Genomic DNA, 24,215 nt, shown 5'->3' with positions numbered 1-24,215 from the left:
GATGAATGTTTCAACTAGTTTTTAATAAGTGCATCCTAGTTTAAAATTAATGATTCTTACAATCATAACTTATTGATCTTAAATGCTCAAGTATTGGCTAGTCCAAAAATTGAACCATTACTTTTGGTACAATTGCAGTTTCCAGTTATGACCACAAGAGGTCAGAAACATGCTCACCTGTAAAAGGTCGAACTCTTCAGCTTTCCATAACCCCATTATAGAAAGCCGAGTTTATAGTTATTCTAAATCTCAAAATTCTCAGTTTGAGAAGCAACAAAATAGTCAATCTTAAACCAACATCCATTTATTAATCAGACAAAAGACATTCAACATAAGTTTTCTATAAAGTGCCAAGAAATAAATTTAGATAAAACACAAAACTAGAATATTATACCACAAAAACAAACGTTTTACAAAGTAGATTCTGCTCCAAGTTTGCTCAGTGTTTTGATTCAGGAGAGACAAAAAAAGGCATCTCAGTAGTTTTTCAAAATGCAAAAGTCACACACTGTCCAAAGTGTCAACTGCTCGATGCACCACCTTCTGGCCTCTGATACATTCTGCAGCCACTCAGAATTGTGGGTAAGAGAAGGAATGGAGGATTTCTATTGAAAGGCACAAGACAGGAAGGAGTCTGCAATAACAGGATCTGGTGTTCACAACATCCAGAAAGTATTCACAGCCAACTTTCCACATTATGTTGCAGCCTTGATCCAGAGTAAAGGGAGGGAAGAAAAAAAAAAAAAGGCACATCTGGTTATTACCCAACATTGTGAAGCACAGTGGTGGCAGCTTCATGCTGTGGGGAGGTTTTTTCTGTAACAGCAACTGGGCAAACAGACGAGTTAAGAGTTGTAGCCAAATATGAAAAATGGTTAATTTTGTAATTAGACTGAGACAGAATGTGGAGAAACTGAAGCATTGATTACTTTTTAGGTGGCCTGACATCCAGTCGTTTTCACAAGCTGAAACTGGAATCTCAGGAAAAATTAAAAAAAATTCAAGCATAATTTCTAGTCATTTTTGGTAACCTGCTAAGGAAAGAGAAGTTTATGTAAAACTTGGCTTAAACCAACTATATTCATGAGTTTGGTCTAAAAAGTTTCATGTAGTATGTTGAACATCATTTCCCTCTAAAACCATTTATGATTTAAATCTTGTCCGAATTAAATGTAAACATTGTGCAAGTTTGAGTTTATTAATGTAAAACTGATCTCTAAAGAGACCACAGTTAGATAAAAAAAAATTAAAGACCATTAAATAAACATTAAAAAGACTAATCAAAAACAAAATTACAAACATGATCAGATTAGAGATATCAGTCTGAGCTCCAACAAGTGCAGCTGGTTTCATGAAGCCTTTAGATGGCGCCGTTTCAGGCTCTCTGCTTCCTCCTAGTGGTCATTTCAAAGTACGGCTCGTCACTCCTAGCCTTGCTCTGTGGGGTCTTCTCTGCAGCTTTCACTGGGTTTCTCTGAGAGGTTGTGGTTTGAGTTGTCGTTGCTTCAGGTTTCAGCATCGTCTTTGTGCTGGGGTTCCCCAGAGCTGCTGGTTTTCTCACAGTCCTCTGTGCTGTGGGGGGGGTCTTCTGATTACCTTTAGAGGAAGAGGAGGCAATACCTGGAACCGGCCCAGGGATGGCAGAGGCCACCTTGATTTTAACCTTTGACATGGAGCAGATAGAAGTTACTGTTGCTGGGGGCACAGCTTTTGAGCAGGGGGTTGGGGCACGGGAGGAGCCAGCCTGGGAGCAAGGGGTCGGGGCACGGGAGGAGCAAGGGGTCGGGGCACTGGAGGAGCAAGGGGTCGGGGCACGGGAGGAGCCAGCCTGGGAGCAAGGGGTCGGGGGCTGCTGGGGTACCATTTTTCGTACCGGCACAATCCTTGTGGCCACCCTCGCCTTCCTGTTCGTCTCCAGACGGAGGCGTGACGCCGGTGAGCCGGGGCGCCGCTGTGCAAGGCGGGAGCGCTGGCTGGCACTCGAGGAAGGCTTAACGTCTTTGGGGGCAGATACGGTGGTGGGGCGGGACATGTGCACAGCAGTGGGGGAGGTACATGGGCTGGAAGGTTTGGGGCATTTGGAGGAAGGCTCAGGGCAGACCGGGCTCCTGGGGTGGGTGGTAGGACCATGTGGCCGGGGTTTTAGCTTAGAGGCGGAGCTTGGCTCCACAGGGGCAGCTGATGGAGTCAGGGCTCTGCGGTGACTGCTCGGGCTGGGGGCCCACCTGCTGGAGCTGCTCACAGGTGAGGAGGGCAGAGAAGAGGAGCCTTTAGTGGGGACAGGCAGGGGGAGTTGGGTGGGCTTCCTGGGAAAGGATGGTGCTGTCTGGAGGTTCTTCTTCGGTACCCCAGCAGAACCTTTCCTTGCCAGGATGGGGGTGCAGGCAGGGGAGGGGGTGTATGAGCGGCAGCTCTGTCCTACAGGGGGTGCAGATGCCGATGAAGAGCAGGACGAAGAGGAGGAGGAAGAGGAGGAGATGAGGCCATTAACTGCAGCAAGAGGGTCCATATGAGGCGGATTGGGTGGAGCGTTGGCACGGTGACCACCCAAACCAGGTGGGCCCTTCTGGAAGGCCAGGATCTTCTGCTCCAGTGTGGTGAACTGCAGTACCCGCAGAGGGTCATACTTGGTCAGGAAGCCCCTCAGGGTGTCCCAGCCCCCGCCGACTCGCACCATCACGTGTTTGCCGTGCAGCATCTGAGGGAACAAACATTCCCACATCATCCCAAAGTCCACACCATGAGCTTTCAGGCAAGCAGCATTCATTTCATCTCCAGAAATAGCAGATGCAGATTAACCCGTCTGCACTGAGGCGTTGTGCCCTGAATAGCAGCAGAGTTGTGATGTAATCACCATCCGCTGCTATTGGCTAATGAGCTTACATGTGTCCAGCCACGGCCTGCGGCGATGAACTTGGCACCGCTGCAGCTAACAGGACGCAACAGCTAGCAGCTAATCTCTGACGCAACACAAACACTCAGAGCCGAGTTCAAACTGACTGGGATGGAGATACTCACTCTGATGAAGATGGTCTTATCGCCCAGTCTGTAGCGTCCCTCAGACAGGTACTCGATGGACACCTTGTTGGAGCAGTTACAGGGTGGGTCATCCATGCTGAGCTCCTGCAGGGACAAACCACCAGATTCATTTATCATTTCTGAGGTACACAGAAATGGTTTAATGTAGGCATTTAAATCGCTGATCCTTGAAGAATGCTCGAGTCAATAAGGAAGATGGATCTTCACGTGTCGGAACGAATCTTAGGACAATAGCTGTGCTTCCACCAACCATAGGACTGTGCTATATGACATTTGAGGGTTTTTTTGTTTATTTTTGGAGCACCAAAATTGGTTTATTTCACAAAACTGCCATGGAAACACCTTTTTCATATCACACAAGTCACATGAACAACAACTGGATGATGCCACTGGAACAACCACGAAGACAGGAAGTATTTGGAGGGTCACGGTGCAGCATACTTTTTACTGACTCAAGAGACAAAAATTATTTTTGTGTGATTTTTATCTGTGATTTTAATTTAATGGAAACACCGCAATTGTGAAATTATTGGTATTCCGACATTAGCGAAACATTTGACATAAAAACGCAGCTAATGCGAATAATGTCCTCCATTCCCCTTATTATGTCCCACGATGTCGTCACCTTCTCAAATATGTCACCGTTTGTAAAAAAATTAATTAAAAACAACAATGTGGATCTCTGCAGCTCCTCCAGTTCCATCAGGCCTCTCAGCTCCTATGAATAGTCCTCTCCTGGATGGACCAATCAGTTTAGGCCATTTGTTGGCTCTTGATCGCTTTAGCACAGAAAATCCATTACAGTTTGAAATTGAAACCTGACAAAATGTGCAAAAGTTAATGGGAAATAAATACATTTGGGAGAAAAAAGAAAAAACCTTTTGAAGTATGAACAGCTCAGTTTAAAGCCAGATGCATTTGGGAATATGATTAATCCAACTGTGTCCGTTTTAATCCAAGCCATTTCCCACTTCACTGACTCCAGTTATTTTTAGAGCGGCAGTCTCCTCAGGGAGGAAAACAATCAACCCCGACTGTTGCTGCTGCGTTCTCATCCACTCAACCAGACTAAATACATAAACCCATCCATCCGGCTCCACAGCCCCCCCTTGAGGAGCGCTTCAACGTCTGCGCCTGCATGTGTGTGACGACGTGGCTCTGCACGCGCGACTGAGTCAGAGCGCTGGCGGGGCGTCACGTGGGTCAGCCGCTGTCGTCGGGGGAAACGGGGCCTGATCTCACCTCTGGATGGTAGAGAGCCCCATGCTGGCAGCACACGCTGAAGGTTTTCACCGCGGCGGGAGGTTCCTCCGTCATCAGCAGCGTCTCCTCCAGCTCGATCTCCTTCTCCAGCTTCACCAACACGGGCGGCTCCACCCCGTATCTGGGACAGGCGGAGACGAGTCAGGACTAGGTGGCGCCGAAGAGAGAGAGAGAGAGACTCGGAGGCTCTATGTTCAGAGGAGCCAACTCACCTGGAGACGATCCGACCGATCTCCAGCAGACATAGACACACCTGCCGAGGCTCCTTGTGCAGCACTGCAGCAGAGAAAACACCCGTTGGCAAGAGGTGGCAGACAAACATTCAGGATAAAAAAAATGTTAAAAATTTTTTTTTTTTTAATTCTAAATCAGATCAGGGCTTTCTCCGGTGTTTTATAAACTTGGCCATCATGCTTTACTCCCCCACCTGCCAGGCTAAACATCATTTGTCTTTTTGTTTTTTTAAATATACACCAGTGACATTAGCCACATCTCCATTGACCATATAAATATATAATTTGATTTATGTCAAATTCACTTAATGAAAATAAAATTTCAATAAAACGTTTTTTGGTCATATCAAAATTACTTTAATTTGCAAAACAGCAATGGAAATACTTTTTTCCACCCATCGTACGAGTCACATGATCAGCAGCCAGATGTTGCCAGTGGTGCAAACCACAAACAAGAAGACGACAGGAAGTAGCTGCAGGATGATTGTGCAGCATGTTTAACAACTTATTGTGTGAACCAACTTATTCACATGTGAATTGTGTTTTTTTCTTCAATATTAGTTGAGTATTGACAACATTTGTGCACATTTGTAATGGAAACTACTGTACACACACTTGGGGTGAAACAACTGAAGTGCAAAAAATGTAATTATATTTCTTATGTTTGCCATCTTTAAGATTTTAAAGCTGACAGGAAATTTGAAAATATGACTAGGTAGCTGTGGGTTATTGGAAGACATCAACAGGACCTAAAACCCAGTGATAATCATTTAACTCAAACATGGCGGGTCGCTGGCTGGCCTTCCTAACGTCTCTACCAACGGGCCTAGCAGGTTCTCTGGTGGGAAACCCTGATTAGGAAAAAAATAATTAGAGCAGCAGATGTTTGGGTTTCCTTCCAGACTGGGATTTGGAGTTTGATCAACTCAAATGAAGTGATCCCACATGGATCACACTCTGAGTGCTTGCTCCCGCCATCAGATCCCATTTAGCCACTAGGAGGTCCAGCTTAACTGGACTCTGCTGCTCAGATCTCTGGGGCTGAAAGCTTAAAGCTCAGATCTACTCCGTTTGATCCCATAGCAGATGATGCATACCGCCTTGGTGCAGTTTTGTTCACCAATGTTGACCTGAATGCAGATATACTTTTCAAATAAAAATCAGAAGTGTGGTATGATAGCTAACATTTTCACTTGACAATCAAGCATCACTTCCTGTTGGTCTCGCTTATAAAAACCTACTTTAAACTTTGTGGCAAAATGAGGACAAGTGCAAAGGGAATGAGTATTTCTGCAAAGCAGGGAACGTTTAAATAAACTGATACATGGAGCTTCTAGAAAAAGTTTGATTTTTACTGCAACTTCCGTTACTTTTAATGAATCTAACAAAAAAATCTTTAATCTGTGACTAATGTTAAAGATTACAGCTTCATTTGGCCTCAAACTTGAACCTTTTCTTTACAGCTGCATTTTAATAAGTTACTCAACTTTCTTTGTAAAAGCCACAACTAATTTTAATAGTTCACTAAATCTGGTGGGCAGGTCATTTCAAACATCAACCTCAGAGGTCATGTCTGCAGGAATTCAGGCTGAAGCCTTCTTACCTCCCCCGAGTTGGGATGCCTAGATTAAACCTGAACGTTTGTCTAAAAGTCCCAAATGAAATGAGAGTTTAGTCATCTGGTTGGACGTGTTCTGGCGTTTACCAAGGCCCTCCGACTCAAACAGGTAGGTGTCGTCCACGCCGATGTGCCGGCACCAGGCCAGGAAGTTGGCCGTATTGTCCCGGGCAAAGAAGGAACCCGGGGAGGCGTCGCGCTTACAGGCCACCTTCCTGGTGGGGAAGAGCTGGACGGGAACCGGAACGTCAAACTTATGTTGAAGCGGAACGTTCTGGTAAACATTTTGACACGTTTTGACATCTTACCTTGGGTAGCGCTGTGGGGCAGGTCTGGGCGACCTTGGTCTGCAGGACGCCGATCAGCTGGCAGAGCTTCACGCCATTATCCAGCTCCTCCATGAACAGCTCGGCTCTCACCTCTTCTCCTGGAAAAACCACAGAATGGTTAAAAGGTACAAACCAGAGGAACATCTTCCTTTCTCTGCATGTTCCTGAACAGGAGGCCACATTAAACACCGCCGCTTCCTCCTCCAAGGGGCTCAAGCTCTCCCACGCTCCCTCTGCTGTAAATCAAAGAACAATACGGCCACACTGACAAAGATTGCTGTGTAAAAGTCGACTTCCACCCGACAAAGGGCTCAGCCTCAGGGCTGGAAACTTTATCCCGTTGATTCCACCTGTTGGTTCGCCGTGTAAAACGTCTAAAAACCTGAAATGCAGGCCATCCTGTCCACGGGAGCGCCAACTCACGTTGAGAGCCGAGTATCTGCCCACATTCCTCGTGTTGGCAGCCAAACATTGGGCTGTGAAACCCTGATTCAGCAACAATAAAGTCAGTTTCGGGTTCCTCACTGCTCCATTGTGCCACATGGACAATGGGCATCCGTATAATGACAACAGCAGAGAAACTGAGGGATTCTGTTCCGCTCTGCGGTTTCCCCAAGAGATGCTTGGAAATGGAAGCGTCGAAATCTGATTACACACGAGAGCCGCGTCGATAGTTCATCGGTACGTTCCTGGCCTCTGGGGGGGAACTGTTGGCATGCAACACACACACAGCTACTGTTGAAGGCAGATGGAAAATTGATTGGATCAAACCTTGCTGTGTCAAAACAACTTAAAAAAAAACAACAAAAAAAAACAATTTAACCGTTTAGGAGTGTGAGGAAGTTAAACCCACCCAACATGCCGCTGAGCCAGATGGCCAGGTCCTCCTGCATGGGGACCAGCGTGGCCTCGTGGCGGACCGCCAGCCACTGGTCATACTGGAAGACGTTGGAGAGGCCGGGGCCGTGCCGCTGAGCCAACGGGCTGCGGGGGCACCTGGGACTCAGCAGGGGGGCATCAAACTTCTCGCTGAACCAAACCTGGAGAACAAAATAAATCAACTGAGCTGGGAAAAAAAAAAAAAGGAAAAACATGCAAGTAAAAACACCATAAATCTAAAGAGATCATTTTACAGACAGAAGGTTTTGGTGGAAATTAAGTTTGCGTCTGTTGGCCTCACAGCAAAGCTGGCAAATTCAGAAACTTAGAAAAGTTAGCATCTGAAAAGAACAGCAAACAAAAAGAAAAAAAAAAAAAAAAAAAAAAAAACATACCTGAAACTATTCAATATTTCTGAATTTTTGTCATTTTATAAACAAAGGCTAACTGGTTTTGTTGGCCAATAATTTCCTTTCAGCTGTTGTTAGCCTTGTTGCACAGCTAGCAAATACAGGAACTTAAAAAGTTGGCATCAAAGAGGAATAATAAAGTTAAAGTAAACATTTTCTTGTGGTCCAAATTTGTCTGTGGGAACAAACTTGACAAAAACTGTAGATAAGGGCAGCTGAATTTTACTTCAGTGCCTCTTTCTTCCATTAGCCATTTTTAACCCAACATTCTCAGACAGACATAATTTTAAACATAGAACATATAGTTTATGGTATTCATTTTCCTAATGCAGCATTACAAGTAAGCATTTCTTGCATTGATCATCATACTACTTTTTTGCCATAAGAATTTTGATTGGTTGATTGGTGACGTAAAAAAAAAGAAAAAGAAAAAAGAACCTCGTCAAGATTGTTTTCTTTTTACATTTTCACCATGGTTTGCTCAATAAGAATATCAAATTTGAAAACGTGATTAAAAGCAGTTACTGTGTGCAGTTCAGTGATACAAGTCACTGTTATGCGACTTAAATATGACTCTTGAAAAACCTTCTATTATCTGTGGGGCAATGATTACTGTGTCAAGTCACAGACATACAGTTACCTAAAAATGAAAATGTTTATATGGTCAGTTTTATTTATTGGAACAGTACCACAAAATGTTACTTTTTAAGACAAAAGCACAAACGATATTCCGTTTTCTCCTCCTTGTGTGTGGAAACACTAGTGGGTCATAATTAGTGTGAGCTATCCATGCAGAGTGAAGTCTTCACACAGTGCTGCATGTAAGCTCTACTGAAAATCAGTGCACCAATCTGAGCTAGTAACCGTGGTTACTCCGTCTTAAAGCCACAAACCCATCTGTATCCATTTATAATCAACCGTATCATAAGTTTTCTGCACAGCCTCATGTTATTTTGCAAGAAAAAACATCCAATGCTGCTGTACTTTCCTAACATGTGCTCCTATGTGCCTGAAGCCAACGTCTGATCATATCCATCCCTGCTGTCACACACTGCCTCACCCAGTCAGCATCCTCATCTGGTCACTCAAAGTCTGTCACACAGGGAAACCAAGTGTGTGGGGGGCAGGGAGGAATTCAGTTTTATGGCTCTGAACAAAATGTAAAAAAAAAAAAAAAAAAAGAAAAAAAAAGTGCTTTATGTTGAACTGTCAGTGTATTAGGGTCACTGTAGTTTCTGCCCCCAAAAAACTCCTCAAACTTCTTATTTCCCCCCCTAGAAAATGTCTTAAAATTTTTATTAAAAAAGTCAAACATTTTCTAGAAAAAAAAAAATTCAGTTTCAAAACGTTGACTTTTGAAACTCAAATTTCCAAGGGTTTTCTTAAAAAAAAATAAATCTGAATCTTAAAATCAGAGTCTTTTTCTAACCATTTCTGATTTCTGGAGCTCAAATTTTCTTGCTTTTTCTAGAAAATGAGTTTTTCATGGAAATGTACTCATTTTCTTCCCTTCCCCTTCCTTCCATCTACAATGGCCCCAATACAAAGTTGCAAAACAGACTGAGAAGCAGGGGACCTCCACATTACCAAGCGCTGGCTGATTTTCCAGTTTCCAGGCGGTCCGAGGGGGGAAACCTAAGAATCAGCTGCAGATGTCCACTCTGACATCTCTGCACGTTGCGTAACCAGCTGCTGACGGACCCCTCCCTCTTCCTGCCATGCAGCTTGTTGACATCTGCTTCGGATACGGCCTTTAATCTTGGTGTCGTTCACATGTGATCAGGCGCTGCTGAGACGTGCAGCTCAATGGATTGTTGTGCTGCGGAACAAGGCGGCGAATTCATTGCGTCGCCCCGGCCGACAAACAGGAAACCTTCTGGGCAGAGGAACAGACGGTTCGTTCTACAACGACCAGCCCTGCTGCAGATTGTTCTGTTCCAGATTGCTGGACTGGGAGTGACTCAGGCCTCAGTGGAGCAGAACTTTGAGGTCGATATGATGGCTTTAACCTCAGTTTGTTCTCCACAATGACGCCAAAAAGAACTTGTTGCAACTCAAGACTACAGAGAATGCTAGGGTGACTAGGAAGTAAACTTTTTTTCCCGTACTTTTCAAAGCTGAAGTCAAAAACAGTTTTTAATAATTAGATGGGCCAGACTGTTGAGATGTTTAGGAGATGTGGGGGGGGGGGGATTAAAAAATAAAAGGGGAAAGGGACAACTCTGGGTTTAGATCACTAATCTGCAACTTCCTACTTTCCCTGCTGTAAAAATTACAGGACAGACTGCAAAATATTTTAGTCACTTTTAAAACTGAGAAAGATTGAATGATCTGTTTGAGATAAGATTTTAACAGATATTTTTAGTTTATTTCTAGATCCGGTATGGGTGTATTAATTACATTTTGAGGCTGCAAAAAACACTTAATGAGATCAAACGATGCACGTTTTGGTTTTAACATTTAGTTATTCAGGGTTGAGGATGGTTTGAGTGCGTGTCAGTCATCATTTCAAAGAAGAAAATCAAATGGAAATCCAACCTGTGACAACTCTACAGATATTCTCAGTGAAAGTGAGAACAGCTTAATATTGGAATCTAAATGCCTATAGAACAGAGGCAGTTTGAGTTCATTTCACTAGGTACAGGTATGTGGACTCGTAATCCACAAACGCCCCAGATCCTGAAACATTCTGACCTTTAATCACTAATTAAAGGTGGTTTAATCTTAAGTGGCTCAAGCTAAGCACATCAAAACTTTCTAAAAGGGAAACCAAGCCATCATATGGAAAAGAAAAACATTTTTTTTAAAAGATTCTCATAAGCTCCTCCCCCTGCTGCATGTCTATGAATCATCTGAACAGCAGCGTCAACAAAAATCAGTTACATTTTTCAATGCGACACAAATGTTCCATCTCCAAACAATCTGCTTCAAAAGTAGCAAATTCGCAACTTTCAGGCTGGTTTCCTCCCACTTCCCATGACCTGCTAACTGACCTTTAAGCCAAGCCTGAGCTGTTTGCTTAAGTCCTTTTCACATAGAGTACTAAAATGCTCATTACAGACGAAGATATTTATTGTAAAGCTTTGGATTTCATCGGGACAAATCCCTTTACATTGTATAATTATAAAGGTTTTAGTGTCTGGAAATGCCGAACGGAACCCAAACTAAAGCTTCCGGTGGATTCTGCAGCAGTTCTTCCCTTTACAGATTGTATTTATACTTCCATGAATGCATTACACGTTCAGCATGGCTGAGCAGATATCTGATCCGACTGTGCTCTACATGCGCAGTGAGGCTGCAGCATCACTGCATCCTCACAGCTCACCTTCCAGACCCAGAATAACCGAAACAGCCACTTTCTACGCTCACTTCACTTAAAAAAAATAAAAAATAAATAAATAAACCCATCGATTAGTAAAATCAAAAGCTGCCATTTCATCCAGAGACCTTTGTAACATGATCTTTAGGATCCATCTGCTGCATTTAAAGCTGCAGAACATCCGCGTCGTGCTGCGGCCCTTCCCGCCACATGTTATGCCATCAGCACTTGGGAAGCATATTTTACATTCCCACAATCCAACAGTGGTGGGAATGCGAGAGTCCTGGTTTTTCCAGAGCAGATGAGAGGAGCGCGCCGGTCGAGGAGGTGTCGAACGGGGACAAGGCTGTAACTCGATCCGCTTGTTGTTCTGGGTTTGGGAACGACTTGCGATTCATTGCTGGGAGGGGAAAGGGAAAAAGTGAGGAGCATTCCACCCACTCCCTACAAGATGTGGAGGGGGGGGAACAACTAAAGGCTGGGAGCTTAGGAACGCCAGACATTCACAACAACAGCAGCATGGCATGCTGGGACACAGGTGGTTTTGAAGCAGCTGCTTAATTCATCTTGATTACTGCGATGATCTGAACTGAAAAACCCATATAGTTTATGAAGAAATAGATTTTCTTTACCATGTGACAGTTTGTTGTCGTCAAACTCAACTTTTGACAGAAACAAGCAGGCTCTTACCTGGATGCCAGTCTGGACAGCCATGATTGTGTTCACCAGAAGTTCACTTCTTCATTCTGTCGAGATAAAAACAAATCTTTAAGGCAGAGTTTCCCCCAGAGAACCTGCGAAGCCTGGTGGTGTTAGCAGGGCTGTCTGAAGTCAACAGCAAATTTGAAGACATCACTGGGAAATTATGCATTACTGGAAGACATTGTCAACAATGCCCAACACCTACTAAAAAGGTCTTAAAGGCAAATATAATTAAAACAATTGTAAGCCTGGTGGGCACAAGTAGAGTCTGGTGGCCCACCAGGCTTAGAATACAGCAGCTACAAACATGATCAAAATTATTTAGATCGAATGTGTCCAAACTTTTCAGCTAAAAGTCATGTTTAAATTGATTGAGGTCCACAAAATCTAGATTAAAAAATAAATAAATAAAAAAAGTTGCCTTATTGCAAAATGCTTTCCTTCTTTCCTGTAGACAAAACAATACTTTAGTGAAATATTGAAGTCTGATTTCTATAGAACAGGGAGCTACAAGTCATCGTATAACTGAAATGCAACATCTGCAAACAATACGTACCAATTTCCGATCATTTCCTAACATATTTGTCTGGATTTTTTTGCGTGTATTCTCAAAGACGATTGTAAAACAAAAACAAAAAAAACATCTTGTATTACTTAGTTCAGTTTTCCATAATGGGTGTGGCAAAATGTGACAGTTAAAGCAGGGTGTTTACTAAGAAAATAAAGTAATGCAAAAAAAAATTAATAAAACCCTGTTGATGTATATGTATATAAAAAATGAAGCGTACTTTGTTTTGTACCTTCCACTTTCAAAAAGCTTTAAATTGTAACTTTTTTGAAAGGCAGTGATAATTCCTCAGTAAGATAATTTTTTGTATAAAAATAAGCTTGACTTGGAAAACTGAGGTTGTGCATGTATCAGTTTTTTTAATGAGGTCAAAGGATATAAATGAGCACACTTTGTTTAAATCAATGAATGACCAGGAAGGAAGTTGCTTATTAAAATGTTTCAACACATAGCAGGATGTGTCAGATCACAAAGACAGAAAAAAAATAATTTGACTATTTGTGAGCAGAAAGCATTCAGAAGAAGCCCATCCCAAACTTTGAATCTACCATCTGCCACGTTAATCATTCAGAAGGTTATGACCAAGAAGAGAAATCACTTCAATTTTACAGCCTTATTATTCTATGTATATGTACCGATCAGGGCAACCGGTTTGCTGCGACACTCTTCAAGGTAGATGCTGTTGCAGAGTGAAAAACTCAGTTACCTTCTTGTAGAATCGCAGATGTGTTTAAAGTGTTCAGAATCATGTCATTAACCAAATAACAATGATTAAAAATGGAATAAATTAGTTTAAAACTCAACATTAAATGTAAGGAGCGTCCGTTTTTACTGAACCTTCAAACTTTTCTCAAAGGAAGCGACACAGCTGGTTTCTCCAGTTTTCCCACACAAGTCTTACCCCGACACTCAGCGGTCCCAGTGGGGAGTGTGTTTGACACAGAGGGAGTGGGTGTGGGGAAGCAATCACGAGCACACAGATCCTAATAACAGAGCTGATTTGGTCAACACAGCTGAGACAATAGTCCTGGAATACCAACCCCCTCACTACGATCTGCTTTCACCCCAGATTTATGAATATCGGCAGCAAAAACTCTTGTGCTGCATTCAGAAAACATGTTTTCTACTAAAGCACAGAGTGACATGACTGATATCAAAGTAAAAACTAACCTAAACAGAAGAGAGGAGATGCAAGTAGATGGGAGAGTCTGACATCATCTCACTTACCGCAGAACAGAAACAACTTAAACTACTGAAGAAACCTGTCCAGCATCCAACTCCTGTCAGCCTATTGGACACATGGTGGACTAACCAAGTCAGGACCCTGCACCGTGTTCAGATATGTTCAGCCAGAGCGGCTCCTGCCTCTGCTTCCACGACTGGGTGGAAAGAACGCCAGCAAGGGAATGACGGGACGGAGGGAGGGAGAGAGAGAGAGAAAGGGATGAGAGGAGGAGGTGCACGAGGAGAACCCTGACTAATGAAGTGGCTACGCTTCACTAAGCCCTGACCATCTATGTGCCCCCCACCAATCCTTTCACAGCGGGACCCCAACACAAAGCAGTCATTGTTTTCTTAACCAGTCTCATCTCCAACCCAGGAACTCCCCGATCGGGATGCAATGAATCGGAAAGAGATGGGGTAGAGGAGGTGATTTACTGCCGCTTCCTCTTAGATCCCCCCCACCACCACCACACCTCCTGGTTTGAACTCTGTCTGGACCGAGGAGTCAAACAAAGCTGCAGCAGAACGAGCAAACTTGAGGCGCAAAGGGCAAGGGCACGTGACGTCTTATGAGTGAGTCAGGTGTTTGCTTTGCCACAGCTGTTTAAATCTGCTCTAATGACCGCGGGCTTGTTTGAGATTCACCGCTCAAATAAGGCAAGCTGACTTCCAGCAGCCTTCCTTTTTCAGCCACATTAGTTGTGTTTCCATTAATCGTAGAATTGTGCCAATTGAAATTACTAAAATAAATTTGCTTTTGATGAGATTTTTTTTGCAGTAGGATCAAGTGGTTTTTCGGCCACATTGAAAAATATGTGCTTTGCAAAACGGCAATGGAAAGACTTTTTTCCGCAGGAGTCACGTGATCAATAGCCGGACGTTACTACTGACAAAAACAAAGACAACAGGAAGTAGGAGGATGATTATGGATTTTTTTTGGGCTATTCATCCAGTTCCACCAGAAATCTCAGTTCATAAAAAGTTCTGAGTCTTCTGTAAAACTGCAGAAAACCATTTTCCTAAAATGCTGCATCTGTAAGCTCCCAAGTACAATGGATTTGTCACTCCAATGTCTGAATAACAGCTTTAGGCACTAGTACTATGGCTGGATGATTAAAATCTCATGTAAATGTTTACATCTGTCCCTGCCATGACTTATCGTGTGAACATGCTCATTTAAGTTTGATTTTCATTTACATTCTTAAACGGAAACACAGCAATTGCACAATTCTGTTTTGGCAACGTTTGCAGAAAATAGACAAAGACTTGCACACATTTGTAATGGAAACAGCCACTGACAACGCCAGAGAAGTCTCTGGAAAGCACCTCAGGGCTTGCAGTGGTAGAAAGACCTTTAGAGTTCCAACAGAGAAGCATCCAGAAAGCTCTGTAGGTTTTCATGAGGGGTGACAGCTCAACAACAACGGAAAAGAGGACGAATATTTGGCAAGAACTCCAGTTGTGTGCATCTGGAGCATGAAAGGGGCCCACACATGCGGTCAAATGTCAAGCGCAGAGGAGGGTGGGAGAACTAAAGCCAAGAGAGAAGACAAAAAACAAAAAAATGGTTTTATTATGCTGCCGAAGCCGAGAATGGTACCCCATAAAGGGCATTGATTGACATGGAGACCTACCACGCACATTCTTCAACGGTCATTTGACAAACATGTCCACACAGTGATAGCTTTATTCCAAAATTCATTTCCCTTTTGACACTCCAAAGTGATTTCCCATGACACCCCGCCCTTTCCATTCAGCAGTTACGGCTTAAGTTGAGCACAAAAGATAACCAGTGGGGTTAGACTAAGGCTGGACTCGGATAAACACTCAATTACCAACAGGAGTTAAAGATAGCTATTTTTAAGTTCTATACGACTCAATTTGTAATAAAATTGTTACAAAACTGAGTTTGTAACAATTTATCCAGTTATCAGAAGACAGCTCATCCTGCTTTATTTCCCCCATGCTAGCAACAATGTTTCGTAATGTGGCTGGAATGGATGCTAGTTATTCCACTCCCTGGCAATCTGATTTAATCCGTCAACCATAATCATTTGAAATTGTGGCTTACCTCAGTACAACTAACCAGCACATACGTCTACTCTGCTGCAAGGATATTAAAGAAAATATAAATTCAACAATATAAAAATACTATATATTCAAGTATCTTTAAAAAGAGTCATCATGGATGGTGCTGCTGTGGGCAAAGCAGATCCCTTGCAGTCTTCCAGCGAATCTGAAGAAGCCTCTGAAGACTATGTCAGTCTCAACAGCTCAATATCCAGGGAGCAGAGACGACACGCCACAGTAATATGCCCTAGATGGCATCAATTGTTGGTAAGTGGTGCCAATCCATCTCATTTGCCACTCCTCCTCAAGTCCGTCTTGTCATATGGCTACAGGTGTATAAATAATTTGCAAGCAGAAACATGGTTATTTTAATTTTAGCATATTTGATCAGAATCAATTGACTGGGTTTCTGAGCTACAACCAATGCTTAGAACATGAGATCTTACAACTGATCTCCATAGTTCACAAAAATACTTCATACATACTCGGATATTGTTATGTGCCTTAAGACCAAAGTACTTTGTCCAGAGAATAAATTGGGAAGGAATGAAACAGCAATGCTTGGGTAAGAGAGTCAAACCGGTAAAGAAGAAAAGTGATTAAGGGCAGGTTGGAACATTCACAAACCAGATCACACCACATTCGTAAAGAAGAAGGGTTTGCGGAGTGAATTGGGCAGACAAACCTGCCAGAGAACAACCAGTCAGGTTTAGAGGGAGGAAGCCGTAGTTCACTATGGGAGTGAAATTACAGACATTTTCAGACTGAACAGTTCTAAGTTTACGGTAGAGTAAGCGGCACGAGTTTCCCCTGCAGCCTGAACTAAACTTAGATCCCGTCTGTGCTTTTTAGCGTTCAGTGGGGGTGAAGACATGTATGTGTTCCCACTTCACACACGCATACGTCGCACTGCTCTCTAGTCGTAGCCAATAATCATTTAAGAGGATTGGGGCTATTCCAGACAGCAAAGCACATCCACGACGCTCCGTCACCAAAACACACTGCACGTGGCATGCTCAGGGAGCCCCGCGGCGCTTCGCTGAAGCATGCAGGCGCTCGTGCAGAAACTCAGGAGAAGAGGGGTATTACGTAATAAGTGAAGGTTCAGGCGGTGACGGACTTTTGATTTGCCGCTGAGTGAGTTAAAGATAGAAAAATTAATACAAATAAAACGCAAGCCTGCACCTGAGGCTTTTCATCCCTCCACGGATTTTTTCATTTCATCCTAAAACACTTGAATTGTCAGTGCATTACGTTATGTGCAAGTGTGAGCCTAAAGTAGGAAGCAAAAATTAGAGTGCAAATTTCCTTAAATCACTTACAGTTTTGTTAATGACGGCGTATTAGGGCCATGCTAAGAAAAATATAAATTACAATAATAAAGTCCTGCTATTACAAGAATAAAGTTGATATGTGTCAAGTTATATCCAGATTTGTGTCCGATATCACGAGAATAAAATTGAAAGAATAAGTCGCAATAATCTGAGAATTGAGAACATTTCGAGAAGTAAAAGGCATATGAAAACAAAGTTGTAATAATATAAGAATGAAGTCAATGTTTTGAGAATAAAGCTGTAATGGGGTCATTATGAGAAATCATAAGAGAATAAAATAGAAATAATACAAGTGTAAAGTCATAGTACAACAAGAATAAATTCATAATATTGTGAGAACGTAAGACGAAAGAATACGAGAATAAAGTCGTAATACAATGAAGTCAATATTTTGTGAAATCATATTTTGAGAAGTTGTAATACAAGCAAAAATAGTCGCAATACGTCTTGTAATATGACTTTATTCTCGTATTATTTTGATTTTGTTGTATTCATTTTTCTAAACTTTTTAGCGTGGCCCTAATACTCTGTCATAGTTTCTCAAACTTTTCAGCCAAACTTCCAACGTTGGATTTAATCAGTTCAATGCAAATGCAACGATTTTCTTCTTGATTAATAACTTGAGGCGACACAAAAGCTGAGCGACATCCCTGTTAAGTGGCAGTGGGCCAGTAAACCCCCTTTGTTGGAGTCCAGAGGGGTCCTGCTGGACCAAACTGGTCCCTAGAGAATAGCAGCTCCTCCTCTATTAGACTCCTTCCTGCTGAGCCCTTTGTGTCTGGACTTAATTACTCGATCAGAGCAGCGGTTCGTTTAGAGCCAGGCCTGCTCCTTTTCACTGCAGATGGGGTCTGGCTGCACTGTGTCCATGAGGAAACTCATTCATTCAGGAAGGAAATAATGTCCCTGAACTTAATGGCTCAGCTTCAATTACACCGCAACGTTATTTAGCCCCCAGGTGTTTACAGGTCTGCTTGAAGTTTTTAATAGAACTTTTAGAGGATTAAATCTACTGGACTCAACCTTCCCGTTCTTATTGGAGCGGCCTCTCCTTAGAGGTGGGACGTTATGAGTAAAGCCCATCTTAAAGGCTTGAATGAGTGGGCCCCACCTGCCAATCCAATTTTGATTTGATGACACTAATCCACAGCTTGCTTTACATCCCAGTCAGCTCCTGGATATTAAAATCTCTCAGTGCCAACTCGGGAACAACAAGGCTGACTCCAGACATGCTGGTGTGGAGTAAACCCACCAGAGACAGCCTTGTAAACAGCATCCTGCACAAACAAGTTTGAGAATGAGTCAGCGCACCAACAGCACAAACAGATTATGGAATCGGTTAAAACTTTAGACAATTAAGGAAAAAAAGTCGCTTGTTTTTGTAAAATACCAATCACATCTAGTTCCCCCAGGAGAACAGTTGGCTTTGTTTCACATGACAGTCTGTTGAGATTATGAACAGTGAACATCTTCCCTTTGAAACCGTTTCCAGATTACAGCTAGCTACATAATGTTCATAGAATTCAAGTTCTGCTTAGACAAAACATCTCCAGTCTCAAATCTACATTTTATAATAATGAAGAGCAGAAGTTCTTTTTGCCCTGACAAGCTGTTCAAATCTTCACTTTGAGGCCTGTAAAATGGTGAGCTTTCAACAGAACCCGACTTTCATGTCAGGTTGTCATGGACACCTGATAGAAAAACCTGACTTGCACCAAACATTTTCCAATTCTAAAGTCATTGTCCATCTACCAAAGTTATGGGATGTTTCAGAGTGCGACAGGCCTGGGAAGATGTCTGCCATGAACCGTTTCTGCTCTGAAATACCACAGAAACAGCAGGTCGGCCATTTGTAACACCGCAACAAATGGCTCGACAACCACTACCGTTTATCTTTCCACTGGTAGGTTGGTTCCGTTTGTCCATCTATAGAGAGCAAAGTGCATCACCTTGTGTGTTTTAAGATAAACAGGAACACAAAACTGGGAACTCAAACATATCCTGGAAGGAAACAGAAAGTTTGCAAATCAACATTTGCCTTAAGTTAATTAAAAAAGAAAAAAAAAAGCTATTTTATCCCTTCATGGCAGCTTCAGGTGAAGAGAGACAATGTAAATGCTGTTCAACTGGGCCTGAGCTCTGCTAGTAATCAAATGTTCAAACAAATAGTCCCGGTGTTGCCAAGTTACCAGTTTTATTGAAGTGAACTCAAACTGCATCTAATCAAATCCTCAGAGGAGTCGTAGGCGCTTCTTTTGTAGGGAGGATTTAACCTTTACCGTAATTTGTTTTGGAAAACTGTAGGTCAATGAGCAGAAACTGGAGAATATTTTTTTTAAAAAGCACCGTCACAGGAGAGACTGGTGGTTAATCCTAGTTCTGGGCAACAGAGGAGCTCCTGAAAATAGCAGAAATATTTGAATTAAATGTTTGCATGCAGCCATCAGGAACTGGCTCAAAGTTCCAGAGTCAAACATTCAAATGACTCATTCACTGGAGAAATGGCACATATTGCATGTCATTTAGCTGACCTGCACAGTGCCTTCAAAATATAAAATACAATTCCAGGAGAGAAAAATGTCAATTTATAAAAAGTTGCAGCTGATTATATTTTTAATTGGCAATTGTTTGGAGACTTCATAAATTATACAATGCTTTATCAATCCCAGAGAGAAATTACCCTTTTGGTGGCATGTGGTTTTTATTTCCCCATGTACAGTTGTCCATTTTATTTTGGATAGTTAAAATGTCTTCCAATTGAAGTGCTCTGTACAAAATTAAAAGTTTTTTTGGTCTTGGAGATGGACAACTTGCATCTTGTAATATATGCCATCGTAAACATATTACTAGAAAACGGTTTCAAAACATTGTCTATTGCAACCATTTCTGGGACAATTTGTTACTGTGACAGGCCTGCCAACTATGGCAAACAGAAACTGACAGCGTGTGACAGAAGCTGCGTTTCCGTGACAAATGTGCTTTAATCTTTGTCAATATTCTGCTCATGTCAGAACAAAAAACACAATTTCACTTTTTCTGTTAAATATTAAACGCAGCTAAAATTATGTGAATAGGCCTGTTCACTCGAGACAACATGCTGCTCCATGATCCTCTACCTCATGTTTTCTTCTTTGTGGTTTGTGCCATTTGCAAAATCCGATTGTTCATTGTGTGATGCAGTTTTGTAAAACAAAAAAGCCCTCACCTCATCCTAGCTGCAAAACTTTTTAATTGAAAAGCAAGTTTTCTGATTTGGTGCGATTAAGCCAATTTATTTTTGAAATATCAAATTGTACAATTAAAAGGTCAATGAAAACAGAGCTGGTGAGACAAGTTTCACTTAACAGGCTTTGACAAGTATAAATATTATTCGGTAGCATAATTCCAGTTTAACAAGACTGAAACATAAACCCAATTTTGCTAAATCAAGTCAGATTAAAGAAAAAGTCATAGACGAATACTGGAAGCACCACCGAACAAATAGTTATGGATTTCCAGTCTTAAGAATCTGCGAGTCTTTAGATGATATGATTTGTACTCGAAATTGAAACTGTTCACAGAAGCTACACATCAAACCCTTAATAAGCAGCACCAGATGAGACAAAGACGACTTAATGAGTTAAACATGAACACAGGGACATATGGGCTGCAACAGTCAGCCAACACAATGGGATGATAATGAAATCTGGGATTACCCCTCATTTATTTGGGATTTCAGCCCACAGGAGGAGAATGGTGGTGGGGATGCATTAAGGGTTAGTGTGTGTACATGTGTGTTGTAGCTTTGGGAGGTCCTACATGTGAAGCCCGATGCCAAAGATCAAGCAGATGGCGATTATGAAGATTGATGGAAATGAGGTTGCTACTCATTTATTATGAAGAGGCGACCAGAAGCAGCTTTGTCTCAAACAGTGACTTACTGTACAGAATCTGATCTGGAGGAGGACCTCGCTTGGAAACATGGAGCAATTTTTGATAAACATAAAAAGGCAAGAAAACTCCAAGTTCTTTAACCAACTAAGAATGTGTTGTTCTGACAAACTTATCAGTTTCCACACTGCTGCTACAGTGAAAACCCAGGAATAATGTGCAGAGATACCAAGATCCTCTCAAGGCTTGGTTTTCTTCAAAATCTGTCATTTCAGTTTTGATCTCGAACCAACAGGTTTCTGTCCATGTTCTGTCAAAGCAATACGTTAAAGACGAGATGTCTGTAGTTATGCAGGTAAAGTCAGCAGCCAGCGCTGTGCCTCCATCAGTCTGATAAAGCTAGTATGACCATGTTATTTGTGAACAGAAATGCACCCAAATGCCCAAACTCTTGTGCTTTTTGTGATCATTTAAACATCGTGGTGGCCTCATTTCAACCAGCTGACCAACAGTGTGCAGAAACAGGTGGGTACGGGGCAGCGCTGCATTACTCTAATGAAATGTTTATCACATTTAAAAGTACAAATTGTGCGACACATTTTGATGTTAAAGGTGTAACTTCAGAACTGACCCATTTGAAATTGGGTGGCAATTAATCATTTTAATAAATGTAATAATCTGAACATTAATCAGAAATAAAAAATTTTTACATTGTGCTGATTTTGTCATTTTAATGGAAAATTTTATAATGTGCTCCTCACCCCTCTTGTGCTTTAGATTGCGTCTGATGAGATCATTGTGTCTGCATGATTTTATCATGAGATTGGCCAAGCTGCTCTCCTATAGACTTCCACAGTGTGACGCAATAGTAGAGAATGTCTGTGATCCAAAAGACAATCGGGGTGATACTTCCTCAACCCAGAACTGAGACTGCATTTCATACATTAAGTAACAACCTCCGTCCTTAACGATAGACAAATGGCCAGGCCACCGGGGTTGGGCTCCACAGAATTGTTGGTACATCACAATCAGGGATTCATACCCAATGTCCAATCCAAGTCTCTCTTCTCTGACCAGAACCTATAAAAGGAAGTCAGACCCACTATTGGTCAGAGCAGACTTGACAGCCTCCTTGACTCCATTTCTGTTCTCACCTTGCAAGGTTTTAATAAATTTTTTATTTCTTCTCATCCAGACTCTTGTTAAAGCAATTTTTTTTCCACAACAGTCATTTAAATTCTTAAATACTTTTTTTGGCCTAAAATGCAATAACATAGCATTCTTTTATTGAAATAACCATCAACTTTATTAGTAATTGAATAAGAGTTATCAGGAGTACAGACTCAAAAAAGGCAATTTTGTGAAAGTATAACATACTCTGTGTAGCACTTTGAGATTTTTGTTAAGAGTTATAAATTAAATTGATCATCATTATTACTTAGCAATAATAAAATAAAAAACCCCCCACCAAAATATACATTTTGCACTAAAGATAAAAAGCAACTACACTGATGTTAAGTCAAGCAGAAAGGGCTGAGCTTTTCACATGTTGATGCCGAAGGTATTTTCTTAACTACAGATGCATCATTTGCTACAAAATGCTGAAGAGTTCACTGAAGGAATGCTGTGTTGCTGCAATTTAAAAACAAAATGACCTTCCCTACCACCATTTAAAAAGATGGAATCGATTTCTTTATTTTGATGTTTTAATACAATTGTTATACTGGATAAGACAAGTTTAAATAAAAAATATGCAGAATGTGCCTTTTTTTATCCCACTGACCGTAAGAAATAATCTATAGAATACTTGATTATTAATCGTTAGTTGCAGGCCTTTTGACAAGTTCAGAAAAATGAACAAACCCGTTCCATGTAGACACATACAGGCCACCAAAAACAGGATTTCTATACATTTCCAGTCTCAAACTTCCATAGAGTTTTGTAGCTTAGAATTTAATGACGAATCAAAGAAATACAGAAAATCAGCTTTTGGTTCGTTTCAGATCGTTTCCCAGTGGTCAGACTTTAAATATGAAGTCTGCAAAAAAAAAAAAAACTGAAAGGAGGAAGGCTGACGGATGGACTGACAGATGAAGCATAAATGAAAGGTGGGACGATGGACAGACAGGAGAAGGAATAATAATCTGTTTGGATGGACGAATGAGGGACAGACGTCTGGGTGGTTCAATGACAGACAGATTAGTAAGTGAACATCAGAACAAACTTTCAGACGTCTCGTAGGCTTAGTATCCTACAACTTCTAGATGTGACCCTGCAGAATATAATGACCAAACTCACATTCAATATGTGACGCTAACCATGAAGGCTGAGACTCTAGATTATGCATGTCTAGTATTTCCCTGAAGACAACCTCTTTGCAGGAAGCACCTGTCGATCCTCACTTCATCCTCTTTCCTCCAACAGGAAACCAGGATTGTCACACAACAATAGCACTTCATCCATTTAAAACAGCCCAACTTCATTGTTCTGGAGCCATAAGTGCAGCCGCAGGAAGAAACATACCAGCCACGGTGGGCTTTGATCCAAAAATAAATAAAAACCTTCTATGATTACAATTCCAAACTGCACATCATCATAGAACAGCTCAGCAGGGACTGGCAACAGATTAAACATGTACTAGTAAACTACTGATCCTCTTACCCATTTGTTTTTTGCTAGCTGCCATTCAACCAGGGATAAATATGTGACACGCTTCAGACAGCGGCTCAGACTCAACAGAAGCAAGTAAAGACGTGTCAGAACCAAACAGAGAGGCTGCCGTTGGATAACGGAGACGGCAGGGAAATTAGGTTTAAACAGAGCATTCTTTCTTTAAACGTCAGTCATTTTCAGTGTTTAGTCAGTTAGTTAGGAAGCCAAGTCGCAGATTTATTCAAATAAAACCCGATGGACCCCTTCAAAAGTTCCAGAACTGTGCCAAACTCATCGAATGTTCCATTTTGTGTGGACACAAAGTAACACAAACCCGTCTCAATATCATGGTGAACCCAACACAAACTTTAGCTTAGCTTTCAACTCTTCCTCAGTATTCCAGATGCTAGAAGTCTCCACGAGGTTTCCTCGCGAGGAAACTTTCACACAGGCGAAAATTCCATCTTCCCAACCGTATCCTTTTCAATCGAAAAGAGTAAAATAAACTCACCAGCAGCACCGTGAGTTAGCAGTGCTTCGCTTAGAACCTCCGCGTCACAGTTAGTGGATGCTCGTTTGCCTCACTGGAAGTTTTCGGTTGGAGCTTCAATTATCGAGAGTTACTCACATTCTCCCCTCTGTTGCTCCAGCTGTGTAATTAATGGAGAGCGCTGTTCGAAACAGCCAATCAGACCGCAGAGACTG

General features: G+C 41.9%; 1 protein-coding gene across 2 annotated transcripts; it reads right to left on the bottom strand.

The window, feature by feature from the left end:
- Nucleotides 1–288: 288 nt before the first annotated feature.
- Nucleotides 289–24,160, bottom strand: gas2l3 (growth arrest-specific 2 like 3). Of its 2 annotated transcripts, none has more exons than XM_008401407.2 (9): nucleotides 24,022–24,160; nucleotides 11,781–11,836; nucleotides 7,336–7,522; nucleotides 6,462–6,580; nucleotides 6,241–6,382; nucleotides 4,515–4,578; nucleotides 4,282–4,423; nucleotides 3,019–3,123; nucleotides 289–2,698 (listed from the first exon to the last, which is right to left on the bottom strand). In XM_008401407.2, the coding sequence occupies exons 2-9, from the start codon at nucleotides 11,802–11,804 to the stop codon at nucleotides 1,376–1,378; spliced, it is 2,106 nt and encodes a 701-aa protein (XP_008399629.1). In that variant the 5' UTR covers nucleotides 11,805–11,836; nucleotides 24,022–24,160; the 3' UTR covers nucleotides 289–1,375. The 2 variants fall into 2 exon arrangements, with proteins under 2 accessions (XP_008399629.1, XP_017158377.1); XM_017302888.1 differs by lacking the exon at nucleotides 24,022–24,160 and adding an exon at nucleotides 13,588–13,813.
- Nucleotides 24,161–24,215: the final 55 nt, after the last annotated feature.

This window comes from Poecilia reticulata, linkage group LG23 (assembly GCF_000633615.1).
Source record: "Poecilia reticulata strain Guanapo linkage group LG23, Guppy_female_1.0+MT, whole genome shotgun sequence".
NCBI classification, from domain to species: domain Eukaryota; kingdom Metazoa; phylum Chordata; class Actinopteri; order Cyprinodontiformes; family Poeciliidae; genus Poecilia; species Poecilia reticulata.
This window is presented reverse-complemented; position numbering and strand designations above follow the sequence as displayed.